The sequence below is a fragment of the Anabrus simplex genome, chromosome 12 (genome assembly GCF_040414725.1).
Source record: "Anabrus simplex isolate iqAnaSimp1 chromosome 12, ASM4041472v1, whole genome shotgun sequence".
NCBI classification, from domain to species: Eukaryota; Metazoa; Arthropoda; class Insecta; order Orthoptera; family Tettigoniidae; genus Anabrus; species Anabrus simplex.
The window spans coordinates 99,253,254-99,269,067 of record NC_090276.1 but is presented as its reverse complement, the minus strand read 5'-3'; the positions used below and the strand labels follow the sequence as shown (position 1 = coordinate 99,269,067).

The window sequence follows — 15,814 nt, the reverse complement described above, 5'->3', positions numbered from 1 at the left end:
TTTCCTACCTTGTACAATGTACAATTTCAATTGCAGAATGGAAAGTCCGCTGAATGAAAGCACTACCCGAGGTGGTAGCTCGGAAGAGAAATCCACCATTGCGTTATGCAATGCATCGGGACCTAGGGTTCTGGAGAGTCCCAACATCTGCAATAAGGGTGAGTCGGAGCATCCTTGGAATCCTTTCAGACTTAAATTTAAGAGGAAATTCTTTGCAGGCACTCTTAATGTAAATTCCTTGCTAAAAACCGGCAAACAGAAAGAAGTGGAAATTTTCTTAGATAGACATGAAATCCAGATCTTAGCAGCTCAAGAGACACAGTTTATGGATGAGAATGTAACAGAAACCAAAAATTATAGAATCTTTAAAGGTAAACCAGCAATCAAAATTATGAAAGGAATGCCACTACTAGGTACCGCCTTTTATGTCCATAAAGCAATAGTTGATAATGTAATGGAATTCAAATCTAGTTCAGAAAGGTTATCTCTTCTCACACCTAAATGCAAGAACAAAAGTATACATTTGTTAACTGTCATGCACCAATAAATGAAGATAATAGCAAGAACCCGAGTAAAACTGAAGAATTCTGGAGTCTTCTAGATGATGAAATGTCAAAAATTCCAAAATCAAATGTTATTATTCCAATAGGTGATTTTAATGCACAGATAGGCAAAGAAAAAGTTTTCAGCAAAACAGTAGGGGCATATCTGGCACACAAAAGAACAAAAAAAAAAAAATGGCATGAGACTAATTAATCTCTGTAAATCCTTTCGTCTAAAATTAATGTCGACCTTCTTTAAGAAACTTCCAAGAAAGGCTAAAACATGGGTGTCCCCAAACCCGATGTTAGGTGAGTTTCAATTGGACCATGTAGCTATTTCTCAAAAAAGTATTAAGGAAATTATGAATGTTAAAGTAATAAGAAGTGGGGAGTTTGACTCCGATCACTACCTCTCTAAAATTAAGCTAAAGCTTCTACCTCGCAGGAATCAAAGAAGGTCGAGAAAATTAATGAAATACAATTTAGATAGGCTCAACATTACACAAGCAACTATAGAAAACTTTCAGAAAGAAATTAAAATAACTCAGCATGGCAAATGGCCAGAATTATCTAAACAGATTAATAGTGCAGCGAAGAAAGTATTTGGATCAGTTAAAACTAAAAAGAAAGTATGGTGGAATAACGTATGTGAGGAAGCACTTACGGAAGAACGAAAAAGTGGAAAAAATGGAAATGTTCCGGAAAGAGTGAACACTATGAGCTATTTAAACAACAAAGAAAAGAAACAACAAGAATAATAAGGCAGGTTAAAAGATCTTTTGAAAAATCGCAGCTAGTAGAAATTGAGAATAATTTTGTAAGAAATAACTCCCGAAATTTCTATCAGACCTTTAAGAATAACCTGAAAGGTTATCAATCCCGGAGTATTTGCTTCAGAGATGCAAATGGTAATATTGGCCTTAACAATGCCGAGAATTGTGAGATTCTGGCAAAACACTTCGAACACCTGCTAAGTGCCCTGAGTCAAAACATAAATTAGAATTTTCACAAATTCATGAAAATCTAGAACCTGATTCACCTCCAACAGCGGAAGAAATTAAGAAAGCATTAACAAATCTTAAAAATAAAAAAGCTAGTGGGGAAGACTCCATAACAGCTGAACTTTTAAAATGGGCTGAACCAAACATTATAGAAGATCTACAAATAATCTTTGAAGAAATTTGGGAAACAGAAAAGATGCCATAGGATTGGGAAAGTGGCTCTAATACACCCATTACAAAGAAGGGTAACAAGCAAGATGTCAACAACTACAGAGGTATATCTCTCTTGCCAGTTGCTTACAAGATATTTTCAACAATACTACTAAACAGAGTAAAATCAACACTGAACAGTCAATTGGGTGAATATCAAGGTGGATTTAGAGAGGGAAGATCTTGCTCTGAACAGATTTTCAACCTGAAATCTATAATTCGACACACATTAATAAACTCCAAAGACATAGTTGTAACATTTATTGACTTTAAAAAAGCTTTTGACTCTGTTAATAGGGAAACCCTAGATAAAGGAATCCAGGAATTTGGAGTTAAAACTAAATTGGCAAACCTAATTCGTGAAACACTTACAGACACTATCTCGAAAGTAAAATTTATGGGTGAAATATCTCGACCTTTCAAAATAAATACCGGTGTCAGGCAGGGGGATGGTCTACCTCCACTCCTTTTCAATTGTGTCATGGAGAAAATTGTAAGAATTTGGAATAAAAAACTGAAAGAATCCAAAATATTGCCACTTATGCTGGGGAAGAAGAACAAAGGTGTTGCAATAAATTGCCTAGTATTTGCCGATGACTTTGCCATACTTTCAGAAAGCCTTACAGATGCAGCAATGCAAGTCAATCTCCTTGAAAAGACAGCCAACATGACAGGCTTGAGAATCTCTGCTGAGAAAACAAAATTTTTGACGAATATAAAAAGTGCCCCAAAGTTTTTAGTACCGGATATTGGTCAAATAGAAAAGGTAAAGAAATTCAAATGTTTGGGGGAGACAATTCAAGAAAATGGTTTAGAAAAATCTGCTATAGAGGAGAGGATACAAAAGATGGAAAGAGCGTACGGTATAACTAAGAATACTTATAACAAAACGTGCTTATCAAGAAAACTTAAAATAAAGCACTACAACACAGTAGTGAAACCAGAATGCCTTTATGCCAGCGAATGTCTAGCACTAAACTACAAGCTTGATAAATTAGAAATATTAGAAAGAAGAATTATAAAGAAAATATTAGGTCCTCTAAGAATTGCAGAGTTTTGGAAATTAAGAAGTAAACTGTATATAGGATATGTTTTAAAGTATGTTTTAAAGTAAATGCCAACTTCTTGTAATGTATTGAATAGGTGGAAATAAACAAAAGATATTATCCTATATACAGTTTATGAAACTTTCAATACGGACGAAAAATGATTTTCATCACTTGTAATTAAGAAGTAACAATGAAATTTACCAGAACGTAGAAAACATATCAGAAACAATGAAAAAGGAGATTGCTATTTCTTGGACACATTTACAGAATGGATGACAATAGACTAACTAAACAAATCTTCAAGTACCTTTGGGAAAAGAAATCAACTACCACCTGGATTCAAGAAGTCAAGAAAGACCTGGAAAGGAACAACATACGAGAAGAAGAATTATTGGAAAGAAAGATTTTTAGGAAGAAAGTCTTACAAATGGAAGGATTCCAAGGGAGGAAGGAAAAGAAAACAGGCACAAAGTGGACTGAAAACAGGAAAAAGAAGCACAGTGAAACAATGAAAGAATACTGGAAGAAAAGGAGAGAACTAAGGAGGACGAATTGGAATTGTGACGGGGTCCTTAGAAGGCCGGAACGCAAGAAGAAGAATTCATTCATTCATTAATTTCCGTGTCTGGTCAGCATTTCCAAAAAACTGCAGCCTTGTAGTTTCCAGTAAAAACATGGGTTGTCCAGGAGGTGTCAGATAAGTATGTGGCTTGGGTCTTGTTCAGCACCACATTCACAGGAGGTAAGGTGTGTGCGTTTGGTGGAAGATCCCCATTTCTTCAGGATGGTCTCATTGAGGGATGCCCACTCTTAAGCAGTTGAGGGACCTCCATACAGGGTAAGGTAGGTTGGCGCCATGGTGAAATGTCTGTGGACAGTGAGCTCTTCCATCTGTTAAGACGAGTTGTCTCTCCAGCGGCAGAGCCGTAGCAAGGAAGATCTTGAGGGTTGAGGCGAGACCTTGCAGCTTGGTGACCATGGAGTGGTCATTCTCCTGCTTTGTTCTCTCGTCATCTCCGGTGGGGCTATTCCAACAATTGGGTACAGTTTCTGCACTGGCATTGGTTTTAGGCAACCCGAGATTATTCTTCCAATAATAATAAAAATGTTAGTGGCTTAATGTCCCACTACCTATATTTTTATGGTTTTTGGAGACGCCGAGGTGCTGCAATTTAGTCCAGCAGGACTTTTACGTGCCAGTAAATCTACTGATGCGAGGTTGACATATTTGAGCACTTTCAAATACCACAGGACTGAGCTAGGGTCAAACTTGCCAAGTTGGGGGTCAGAAGGCCAGAGGCTCAACTGTCTGAGCCACTCAGCCTGGCCTGAATGAGCTGTATGAGCCAAATAGATCTAGGCTTTCATTCTGGAGATCGTAGATTCAAAACACACTTTTGGCAGCCCTGAAAATTACTTTCTGTAGTTTCCCCATTTTTACACCAGGCAAATTCTGAGGCTGTTATTAAGGCTCTGACCCTTCCTTCTCACTCCCTGCCCTTTCCTATCTGATTTCTGCCACAAACTCTACCTGAATTAGCGTAGTGATAATCCAGAACCCCTCTCTACAACCTACTTTGTACTGCCACTATTATGTGTCAGGCCTAAGAAACTAGTCCGTTATATTATCTCTTGAAAAGCGAAATATTATTTTAAACTGTACCTCCCCACGGAGGTGAAACACTGGCAATAAAGGACCCATTATACTGGTATTATAAATTTACTCGTTTGTCACAAATAATTCAGGTACCCCATGGAAACCTATATCCATAGACAAATTTGTAATCAGAATGAACAATTGTAAGAAGAATTTTGAGCTACTAGTTGCACGAAATTTTATTCCGGCATATTTCCCATCTAGGCTTCCTATGCAGTTAGGAATGTCACAACATAACCTGAACCTTTTTGCAGAATTTGTTTCTTTTTCCCTCCACTGGTAGCAGTAGATGAATTGAGTTCAACTCCAAGATGGTGGAATTCAAAGAACTCTTCTCTTTTTCCCCCCCGTTAATTTCATGAATCTACTTCCTTTGATTCCATGAACTGTAAAATAATAATAATAATAATAATAATAATAATAATAATATGACCTTCAGATGTTCTAGACAGTTAATATCTTTATAACGCACAGCGCTCAAAGCTCTCTATACAACCGGAACAGTATAAACAGGTCGCGGTCAGTATCACATCAGCGACCAACGTGGCAAGCAGTGCAATCTGACCGGGCAGAGAGGCATACCACCACATCTCATACTCAGCTGACCAACATTTTGACAGTGCAGGACTCAAACAAGCTAGCACAGTGTCAGGGGTATAAAAGACTAAGTACCATGCTCTCCTGGAGCTGTGCCAGTCCCCTGAGTTGCCCCACATCGGACAGAATCTCGTGGGCATTGATGCCTCCTTCTCCCAGGTTACTGGCGAGGATCTCTGCCTCTCGAACGTTCCGTTGTCGAATGTCCTCGGGGCTCTCTTCTTCCGTCGTCTCCTCCCTCCTCAGGGGTCGTCGTTGTTGGTGGCGATGTTTCTGACGCTGGAGGTCTGTCCAGTTAGGAAGAGACCTGCGAATAAGAAGCAAATACCTTATAGCGGCCGACAAAGAGCGAGTGGCTTGGTTGCTGACTCTTAAGCCCAATGCCGTGCTAGCTGCAAGACACTCGTCACGTAACGCTATACACTAAAAAACAAATATCACTGTCCTATTGTTTTTGTTATTAATGCCTTATCACAGCTGTCAACCTGACTAGTTACATACTGAAATCACGAGAGATAAACTAACAGATTCACAATTAAGTATTTAATTTATTTTCCACCTAGTCGATACAATGATTGCTTAAGGCAATTTTTAATGGTCAAAAGTGGTACATGTTTCGTATATTATCAACATCTTCAGCCACATAACACTGTTTAGATGAAAAATATATAACATTGACAAAGTAATGCTTTAGAGGAAGTGTCCTTAAAATTAACATAAGATTGACAAGATTAAAACAAACAAATAACTCAAGAGAAAATATATAAATTATTTCTACAATAGAAAGCAGTCGTCAAGGAAACACTTGTACAATATTCCATAGAGAAATTGTCCTAATAAATATTCTTTTCTTAATAATTCATGAAAAAAGATCAATTTATAAATTAAAAATTATACAATTTATAAGTAATTATCGAAACGAAGAATCCTGATATCACAGTGCGGCTCTTATTATTAATGTAGATGAAAATATAACTAATTCCTAGTTGTCAAATCTTATTAAGCCTGCTTTCCTTTGGAACAGTAACTCCTGTCATTCTTTCACAGTTTTGCGCCGGGTGTAATATTGATGATGCAATCTTCCTTGCTCTTGCACCTGAGGAGGTGGAGGAGCGGGGGATATAGGTGTGTCAAGAACTTCCTTGCTGTCACCTATAGCTTCAACTGAGGAGGAACAAGTTGTAGGGCTATCTGTAGGTGGAGAAATTCCAATGCTTGAGAAGGATCACGAAAAAAGAATTGGAATTTCTCCACCTACAGATAGCCCTACAACTTGTTCCTCCTCAGTTGAAGCTATAGGTGACAGCAAGGAAGTTCTTGACACACCTATATCCCCCGCTCCTCCACCTCCTCAGGTGCAAGAGCAAGGAAGATTGCATCATCAATATTACACCCGGCGCAAAACTGTGAAAGAATGACAGGAGTTACTGTTCCAAAGGAAAGCAGGCTTAATAAGATTTGACAACTAGGAATTAGTTATATTTTCATCTACATTAATAATAAGAGCCGCACTGTGATATCAGGATTTCTTCGTTTCGATAATTACTTATAAATTGTATAATTTTTAATTTATAAATTGATCTTTTTTCATGAATTATTAAGAAAAGAATATTTATTAGGACAATTTCTCTATGGAATATTGTACAAGTGTTTCCTTGACGACTGCTTTCTATTGTAGAAATAATTTATATATTTTCTCTTGAGTTATTTGTTTGTTTTAATCTTGTCAATCTTATGTTAATTTTAAGGACACTTCCTCTAAAGCATTACTTTGTCAATGTTATATATTTTTCATCTAAACAGTGTTATGTGGCTGAAGATGTTGATAATATACGAAACATGTACCACTTTTGACCATTAAAAATTGCCTTAAGCAATCATTGTATCGACTAGGTGGAAAATAAATTAAATACTTAATTGTGAATCTATTGAAGTGCGATACGGACCATGAAGCTGATTTTATGTAATAAAGATAAACTAACCGCAATAAAAGTACAGTTGAACCTCCCTTCTGCAGACACCATTGGTTCCGAGGAAAAATGTCCGTTACGAGAGGTGACCGCTAAAATAAGTTTGTAAAAATAATTGAACATTTTAACGGCAAAGAACATCCACCCTAAATATAAGCATACATATTTTTATTTTTATTATTCTAAGTCATTTCTGTGTTAGTATTTCATAGAGAGTTATTATAAGTGATTTTACATCATTTACAAGCATCACAGCTTCGTGAAGTAATCGTGAAGCTTCGTCTGTGTAAATTTAGCACAGGTTTTCTTAACTGCGATATTCTCGAAAACGGAATCAAGTCTGTTAAATGGTTCCATACTGTTCTCGCCGTACTCGCGGTCCAGCGTGATATACAAATTCTTTATCTGTTTAAGCATATTTAGTCCCTGCTTCATTGTCAGAACTTCTTGTTCTTCTTCCGCCTCACCGTCATCGTCACTTTTCGTTCCTGATTCGGGCTCTGTAAAACGATAAAAGGTTTTATTCAAAATGGTCCTTTTGTACGACTAATGAAGGCTGCTATGGACAGCTAGAAATATTTGCGAAGTGCAGTGAATTAAATGAAAACTGAAAATTTAGCTTAAAAGAATTAAAAGTTGTCTATCACAAGAAGAAAATGAATGAGGAGTTGAGGTGCAAACAAACATGGACCTTGCAGTACATGCAACAAACAATTACTGTATAACTTGATAACACAGAAAGCTTACCGTAAATTGCGTCCTGGAGTTGGGACTGCCAGTCGGCATCGAGATCGTCACAGCAAGGAATATTCTCTTCTTCGGCTTCAATATCATACGTCAATTCAGCTGGTTGTTAAAGTCTGAAGTTCATCATATTCATTTTGAACCTCTACCTCTGCTTGTTCTTCAACTGTAGAATTAACAATGCTGCATTTCGCAAAGCATTTCCTGATTGTGGTTTCGCTGACTGCATTCCAGGCTGCCTTTGTCCACGAAACCGCATCGCCAACATTGATCTTCTTCATCAAATCAAAAGCTGAGTCTGCTTCATCCATGTGCGCCACTAACAATCGTAAAACCCTCTTACGATAGTCTAATTTGAATGCTTGAATGATTCTTTGATCCAATGGCTGAAGATAAGAAGTGGTATTGGGTGGAAGGAACAAGAGTTTTACATTTGAAAGCCATATTTCTGGATGGCACGAAGCATTATCTAGCAATAAGATCACATTATGGTTTCTGGCCTTCATCTTGGAATCCAAAGCTAGGAGCCAATTCTCGAATATTGCTGACGTCATGCATGCCTTTTTATTCGCATGCCATTCGACACCAAGACAATTTAAGTCCATGTTTTTAAAGCACCTGGGTCTCAAGGATTTACCAATTATTAGAGGATTTTCCTTTTCACCGAGTGCGTTACAACAAAACATGATGGTGATTCTTTATGTTTTACCTTATTGTACTCTGTAAATTATTTGTTGCTTTCACATGTTACTCGTAACTCGTACCATATGCTAAATAAAAATAAATGCTTTCAGGACTGGAAACCAGGCCTTGTTTAGCCGTTACGTTACAACTGTACTCTTAAAATTACTCCATATTCCCTTCTTGATTCTTGTTGCCATATCCATATGGGCCAAGAATCTCTTCTCTTTCTACTAATGTCTTCAGATCGCCCATTATAATTACTTCCTTATCTTCTATGTTTTCTCCATTTCTTCCTTATTTCCAGTATGTGGAGTGTATACTTGGAACAGATCTGTAGCCTTGCAATGATCTTCTTCACTTCCTCCGCATATTCCAAGACATTCCTACTCCATTTATTGTCTTGCTCTCCATTTACTTTCACTAATAGAAAGGATGCCTATGTCCTTGTCGTTCATGAACTCAATCAGCTCTTGAATCATAAAATTCTCAAAATGACTACTGTGATATTATGTAGCCAAATTTGAGTAAAAAACCAAAGAATGAACAGTGCAAATAGAGGGCTGGGAGACAATGTGACAAACCACAAAAACTTGCACTTTGTGGTACAGCTCCAATATTACTCAGACAGATCTGTAGCCCACAACAGCCTGTTCTTTAGCCGATGAGAACGATAATGTACATCACCGACTGCCTCAGAATTTTCCACACCATGATAACCAGAGGTAAGATATAAATTAAAGTTCATATGAAAACCCACAAATAACACTGTGACTTGTAAATTCTGGGTTAAAAGAACTTACTTTATGAAGCGGCTGATGTCCTCGTCCTTGAGCCAGGCCGCACTGCACACCCTCTTGTCCTCCGAGTCGGGCTGTACCGTCCCCCGGTAAGCAGCCTGGCAGGTCTCACGATAGCTCCTCAGGATGTTACAGATGATGGAGAGGAAGTGCTCTGCGTAAGCTGGTAGAGCCTGCATTAGCTCGTGGAGGTCTCGTATACACCGCTCGACCGTCACTGTGCTCTGTAACACAACCAGTCAAACTCATTTCATATCACGTCGATTTTTGTTTTTAACCCATTCACCCGCTCATAGACTAGATGATGCACCTGAATTTCATTTCTCTTCATTTTCCCTGTTCATTCTCAAAAGCCAAGTCGTTCTCTTGTACGCTCTGCCATCTCTTGGGTCTTTGGCTTCCAGAAGTTCATAATACAGCCCCCCCCCCCACTGCTGCAGTTCATCTCAACAAATATGACGGGACAACGATAACATTTTTTGTGCTACATTGTGAACTTCTCTACTTGCAAGTGAGGAGCAACATGTTTTAGTTTACAGAATTTAGTAGGAGTTGTCATATGTAACAAGAGAACTAGTAATTTGTCTGAATGGACGGAACGGAAGGAATCTCTACCTCCTGGCCACATACAGAACTGGCCAATCAGAAAGTCCTGAACAGACTGCGAGCTGAAGTTCCATGAACAAGAGACAACTTATACAAGTGGCATTTTCCAACCAAGACAGTTCTATGTGATTGTGGCAAACTTCAAACAACACAACATCTCTTATGTTGTACGTTGTGCCCATCCAGATGTACAAGCTAATTCAAGTGCTCTCAAAGTGGCTAAGTTTTGGGTGGAATTGTTAAAAACCACCTGTGTACTAGTCTTTATTTTATGCTTCTTTTTGTTGTTGTTGTTGTTGTTATGTTCTCATGTTCCATATTTTGTACTTCTGACACAAATAAGTAAAATAAGTAGATCATTTTACTTTGGTTCCCCTTAGCTTGTCTGAATATAAGTGCATTTAGTTAAGTCTTGTCCTAATCTGAAGAAGGGTCATCTACTGGAAAAACTCTTGGTAAGCAAGAAATGTTCTCTTAAGTGTCTCACTTGGTGTGGCAGTAAAAGCCTTGGACTACTGGCGGTAGTGCGGCCGCGTCGTGATGGGGAGGGCAAAAGTAGTCAGACTTCCTATCGCTGGGCAGCCACTGTGGTGCCCAACTCTTGCATTAATTGAAGATATTGAATTGAACCCCAGACCTCAGCAGTGTACAATATGTGGACGTCGTAATCAACTGTTTGTGAACTGTAACAGTTGTTTGTCAAGTAGCCACAGGACATGTGCACAAATTCCAACTTTGGATTACAGGAAATTAAAGAAGGGGGGAAGAACGTGGACTTGCTGGCAATGCGAAATGCCGCCACTAACAAACTTTCTTTTCCAATACCAGTGACTCTGTAAATAGCTATAACTGTAAATATGTTATTAATAAACAAACTCTCTTTGCATTTAATGCACGCAGCATTTTGCATCCAGGTAGAAAAGAATATATTCTCACTTCGCTCTCAAGCCTAAATCCCTCTATGGTGTGTATCAGTGAAACATGGCTTTCAGACACAATTTATGACTCAGAAGTACTACCAGATTCTCTTGTGGTGTTATACTGTAGATGTTGATTCCCACAGGGAACCTGAAATATTTGTCCCGAATGAGTAAATTTATAATACTAATACAGTTGGTTCGTTATTGGACATTATAAATTTTCCAGCTAACTTATTCCTGGTTGCCAATGTTTCACACCAGTGTGCTAAGTTGGACTCATCAGTTGGTAAATAGCACACCTACCAGGATGCATCGCTACCACATATCATGGAGGCCACTGCGTAGGCTACTTGGAGCCACCGGCAGTGCCAATGCACTATGAGAGACTTTGTCTCATTTTCAAAAATTGATGCCTGCCTGGCTTTCAGATGATATATACAGTAGAGTCTCGCTCATCCGACCTTGGCTTATCCGACATTCCGTGTTATCCGACACTGTTAGATTTAATTTCAACTTTTGGTGGAGACTAAATTCAGGCACACCCGCTGTGGAGGGTGCGACCATGGGAGAAGCACTGGTCTGAACGCTGGCGGTAGGAGTGGGTTTTTCTCAAGGACAAGTGCAGTGAGTGTTCAGTCAATGTAGTATTGGTTGGGTGCGGATGTTATAGTTTTCATATCCTCTGTGAGTATGGCGAGTAAATGGAAGAAAGTGATTGTTTCTATAGAACGCAAAGTGAGTGCATTAAAGAGACTGGACAAAGGGGAAATTCTTCGTAATGTGGCTTCAGATTAGGGTGTTGGACGTGTTACTGTGGCAGACTGGACAAACAGAGGGAAGGAATTGAAAAGTTGTGCTCTACCAGAGCAGAGGAAAACAATGAAAACATGTCAGTACGAAAAATTAAGTGAAGCACTATTTCTTTGGTATCTCAGCACCGGGAAAAGGGCCTGCCTATATCTGGCACCATTTTGCAGGAAAAGGCTGTGTACACTATTTCCAGAAGGAGTTTAATGAAGGGGACCCTAATTTTCCTGCCAGTGCTGGGTGGTGTGATCGGTGGCAAAAACGGTACGGTGTTAGGTAGCTTAATATCTGTGGAGAAAAGTATCTTTTCGTAAGACATCTGGAATGTTTTCGTTTAATGTACTGTACAACTGAACTGGGCACCGTAAAGCAAGCCTTCCTGTTTGTTTCAGTTCATATTCTGTATTATCCGACGTACTCCGGGTCCCGTTTACGTCGGATAATTGAGACTCCACTGTATATTGATTCCCATCTGATGGCCAGGCAGATTACAGGAAATAAAAGAAAAGGGGAAGAACGTGGACTTGCTGGCAATGCGAAATGCTGCTAAATTACTCAAAATTCCCATTCCACGCTAGACCTGTTCCTTACTAACTTCCCATCATCCGTCCAGTCTCTGGATTTTGTGATCACCAAGCTATAATTACAAGTTTGACCAACAGAAAACCCTCCCAAAAACTTCACTCCAGAGCAATATTTTTTTTTCCGCACCAATGGAACGATCTTTCCTCTCTTCCATCAAAAAAACTTCCTATTTCCCTCATGTCCTTCACCGTCAATATAAATATCAACAAGATCTGGAAAAACTGGAAAAAAGTATTTTTTTGAATGCATCGATCAAGTTGTGCCGAAAGTTTCCATCTCCAATAAGCAAAAAACGCCATGGATTAGCCCACTAAAGAGATAACATCAGGCATTTGAAAGAGAAATTGTTTATACAGGAAATTGAAGGAAAATCCCAGTGACAGTAGGTGGAAGTAGTACAGACTGGCTAAGAACAAAATCAAATCATTAATCCGTGATGCCTACTGTTACAAGTATGTAATGCGAGTGGAATGTATTTTTTTTAAAGTCTTTGTTTGTAAAATACAATATGATGTTTTATTTTTATTGACCTAACCTGTACTGTATAATGTTGTAACATAGGCATTTGTAAATAGTAGAATGAGGTAGCATTTTGGTAGCACAGGCAAGCGCTAGATTGCGGAAGAAGAAAAGTGAACCATGATCATACTAACCTAAAACTCCGTAAAAGTTGTGGTTCATATATCACTTGAAATCTTGTTTCTACCAGTCAGGATGGCTCGTGCTGTTCCTAATCCTTTCCATTTGAGAAAGGAAGAACTGATTTACGACTTAAAAATTCACAAAATTAATTCGACAGGGAATGTCAGAGATGACACTAGCCTGTTGAAGCAGTCCCTTGACCTACCTATAACCATACCTGAGCTAACTACAGACGAGTTGCGTGAGTCTTTGGCCGTGATTGAAGATAGGTTACCTGAATTTAACGCCATTCTTGTGTCCTTTAGTGCTTCTAAGCCCTCGCATGGCCAATTAGCGCGGGTTAAGGGGCAATTATTACATTATTGGGCAGGATTAAGGATTTGTTGTCTATTGAATTGCCGGAAGTTGAGCGGCAGAAATGTCAGACCTTATTAGAACAGTCTTCCAAAGTTTTTGACAGAATCAGTGGTTTGCTTGAAGGCAATAAGTTAAATAACACCGTTTCTCAAATTCAAGTGTCGATCCCATCTGGAATGAGTGACAGTGTTAATTGTGGCGAGGCATCTGTTGCTGCTCAAGTGTGCGATCTGACACCTAGTGCTGGTGTTAGGCCTATTCAGGAGTCTGAGGTGACTAATGCTGCCCTGGGATCTTGTTTCCTTGTCTGGACCTAGGACACCTGTAAGTCATTCTAATGATACATCTCTTTTTCATGATGGTAACCATTACAAGATATTAGAATCATTCCATATTGACGGTTTTCACTTTACAATGGCGAAAAGTGAGAGTATCCTCCTATTCAATACATCATATATTCCGTCATTAGACGGAGCAAACAAATTCAGACATGTTTCGGCTCGCTTGAGCCATCTTCAGTGAAAAAAAAATTAGGGGGGTTGGAATAATTTACATAATATAAGTTGAAAAAAATGCTAAAAAACATAATGAAAGAGTAAACGAAAAAACAAACAAAAGAGAGCCTAGACGGAAACAAAATTAGCATAAATATACAATATTTACATCAATATGCAGAGCAAAAAACAACTCACTGCGACAAAATTCAGTGAAACAGGTGTTAATTTGAAATAATAATTGATACTAAAAACTGCGTTATTGTCATTTTTAAACCAATAATTTGTAAACTATGAGGTCCACAACCTCACCATGTGCTACTATTATTCATTTCCATCTGCATCATTTGTTTTCTCATTCCCTTGTTTCTTAGGTTTCACTGAATTTTGTCGCAGTAATGATGGAATATATGATGTATTGAATAGGAGGATACTCTCACTTTTCGCCATTGTAAAGTGATGGTAACCGTACAAGTTTTCCTATGATTCCTGCTAATTCTGTTGAAGCTCAGTGTTTACCTTCTATTCCTAATCAACCCGGTTCTGATTCAATGGTGCAAAACCACCCACCTGTCCTAGCGCCACCCGTATCGAGTTGCATAACCTCTACACAACCGGTTAATGACCAAATGGTCTCTCAGATTAGTGAGAACCTTTCTCAAATTAGGTTGTCTGCGCCCGTAACATTGCAGGATAACGTTAATCCTAACCTATCCTGTACTCCGTCCTTTTCACAAGGGCACCCGAATCAAAGGCACGAGGCCTTGCTAAACCCTCTGGACTATTCTAAGCCTTCCCAAGCACCCCCTACACCTGTCTTCCCCCAGATTTTCTCCAATCTGCCTCACCCATTGACCACTGTGTTTAAAGGTATCTCGAAATTTTCAGCTAACTCCGTTGATGAAGTTATTTCCTTCCTTCGCTTTCTAACCGAGTTCAAGGATCAGGCAATAGTGTATAATGTAACGACAACGTATTTCAAATTCTATACCCACATGTCTCTGGAGCTATTTCTGAGCACATTGTCAGGGCCATTACTGAAAGATGGTCAGTAGATCAATTTCATGCCCATGTTCTTGAATATTTCATTCCTGCTCGTGCCTTGTCTGCATTAGTGCAGAAGCACTATTTTAGAGTACATTTTAATGAGTCACTATCTGAGTATGTTCAAGACATTAAGCTCCAAGCTAAGATTTTCCGGCTCCATTATTCAGAGGCTCAGATGGTTGCCAACATAGCTGAAGGTCTCGCCCCGAACTATAGATCATATCTGGCTCTTTCACCCCGACCTGCAACGTTCCCCCAGTTGGAAGCAATTACAGTGTCCGCTGAAGGCATTCGATATGCTGACCAGCTACGCCTGGCATTAGCCCCACCTCCTATAACCGTACCCCCTACTCAGGATTCTAAAACCACCCCGTCACCTGCTTCCAACTCGCGTAATCCCCGTTCATGTTTCAATTGTGGCTCCACGGCTCATCTCAAGCGGGACTGTCCCAAGGCCGGGACATTAGGCAATAGGAAACCTGCGATGGGTGGAGGCTCTTCCACCAATACTTCTTGCCGTAACTGTGGATCAACTAGGCATTTCTCTAGGCAGTGCCCACGTAACACTTCTGGCTCTGGACCCCCCAGGCCGTAGTAGTCCTAGATGACTAACCGCTGGTTCTGCTGACAAATCCCAAAGCATGGCTTCTTGTCTTGTCGATCATGACTGTACCTTGGTTGATTTCCTTTATTCTGAGGCTAATGATTGCTTCCAGTCTGACTCTGGTCTTCATTTCTTACAATCTTGTAGGATTTCTGCCATACCTTCTTGTAAACTACCATATTTATGCATAGAGGTCAATAATGAACCTCTCTGTGCATTGCTAGACTCCGGGAGTAGTGTCACCTTGGTGAGTGAGACCTGGTATGATTCTATGAAAACTGTTTGCAAGCTTACAACCCGTGTCCTTAACCTGCCATACTGCTAATTCCAATTCATTGAATATTGTAGGGTCCCTACAGGTCAAGATTAGAGTCCGTGATTTCACCTGGAAAATGGCAGTGCTAGTGGCAAAAGATTTATCCTGCCAATTCATATTGGGTGCAAACTTTATTGCTAAAACAGGCATGATGTTGGACCTCCAGTTCAACAGATTCCATTTTA

At 39.3% G+C, this 15,814-nt stretch overlaps 1 protein-coding gene across 2 annotated transcripts in view; it reads right to left on the bottom strand.

Annotated features, from left to right (window-relative positions):
• The window catches only part of Sec8 (Secretory 8), a 206,885-nt gene that overhangs the window by 68,843 nt on the left and 122,228 nt on the right, over positions 1 to 15,814 (bottom strand). For both annotated transcript variants that reach the window (XM_067156380.2, XM_067156381.2), the window contains 2 exons: positions 9,255 to 9,475; positions 5,132 to 5,363 (listed from right to left, as the gene is read on the bottom strand). In XM_067156380.2, the coding sequence (XP_067012481.2) occupies positions 5,132 to 5,363; positions 9,255 to 9,475 (453 nt within the window). The remainder of the gene's footprint in view (positions 1 to 5,131; positions 5,364 to 9,254; positions 9,476 to 15,814) is intronic.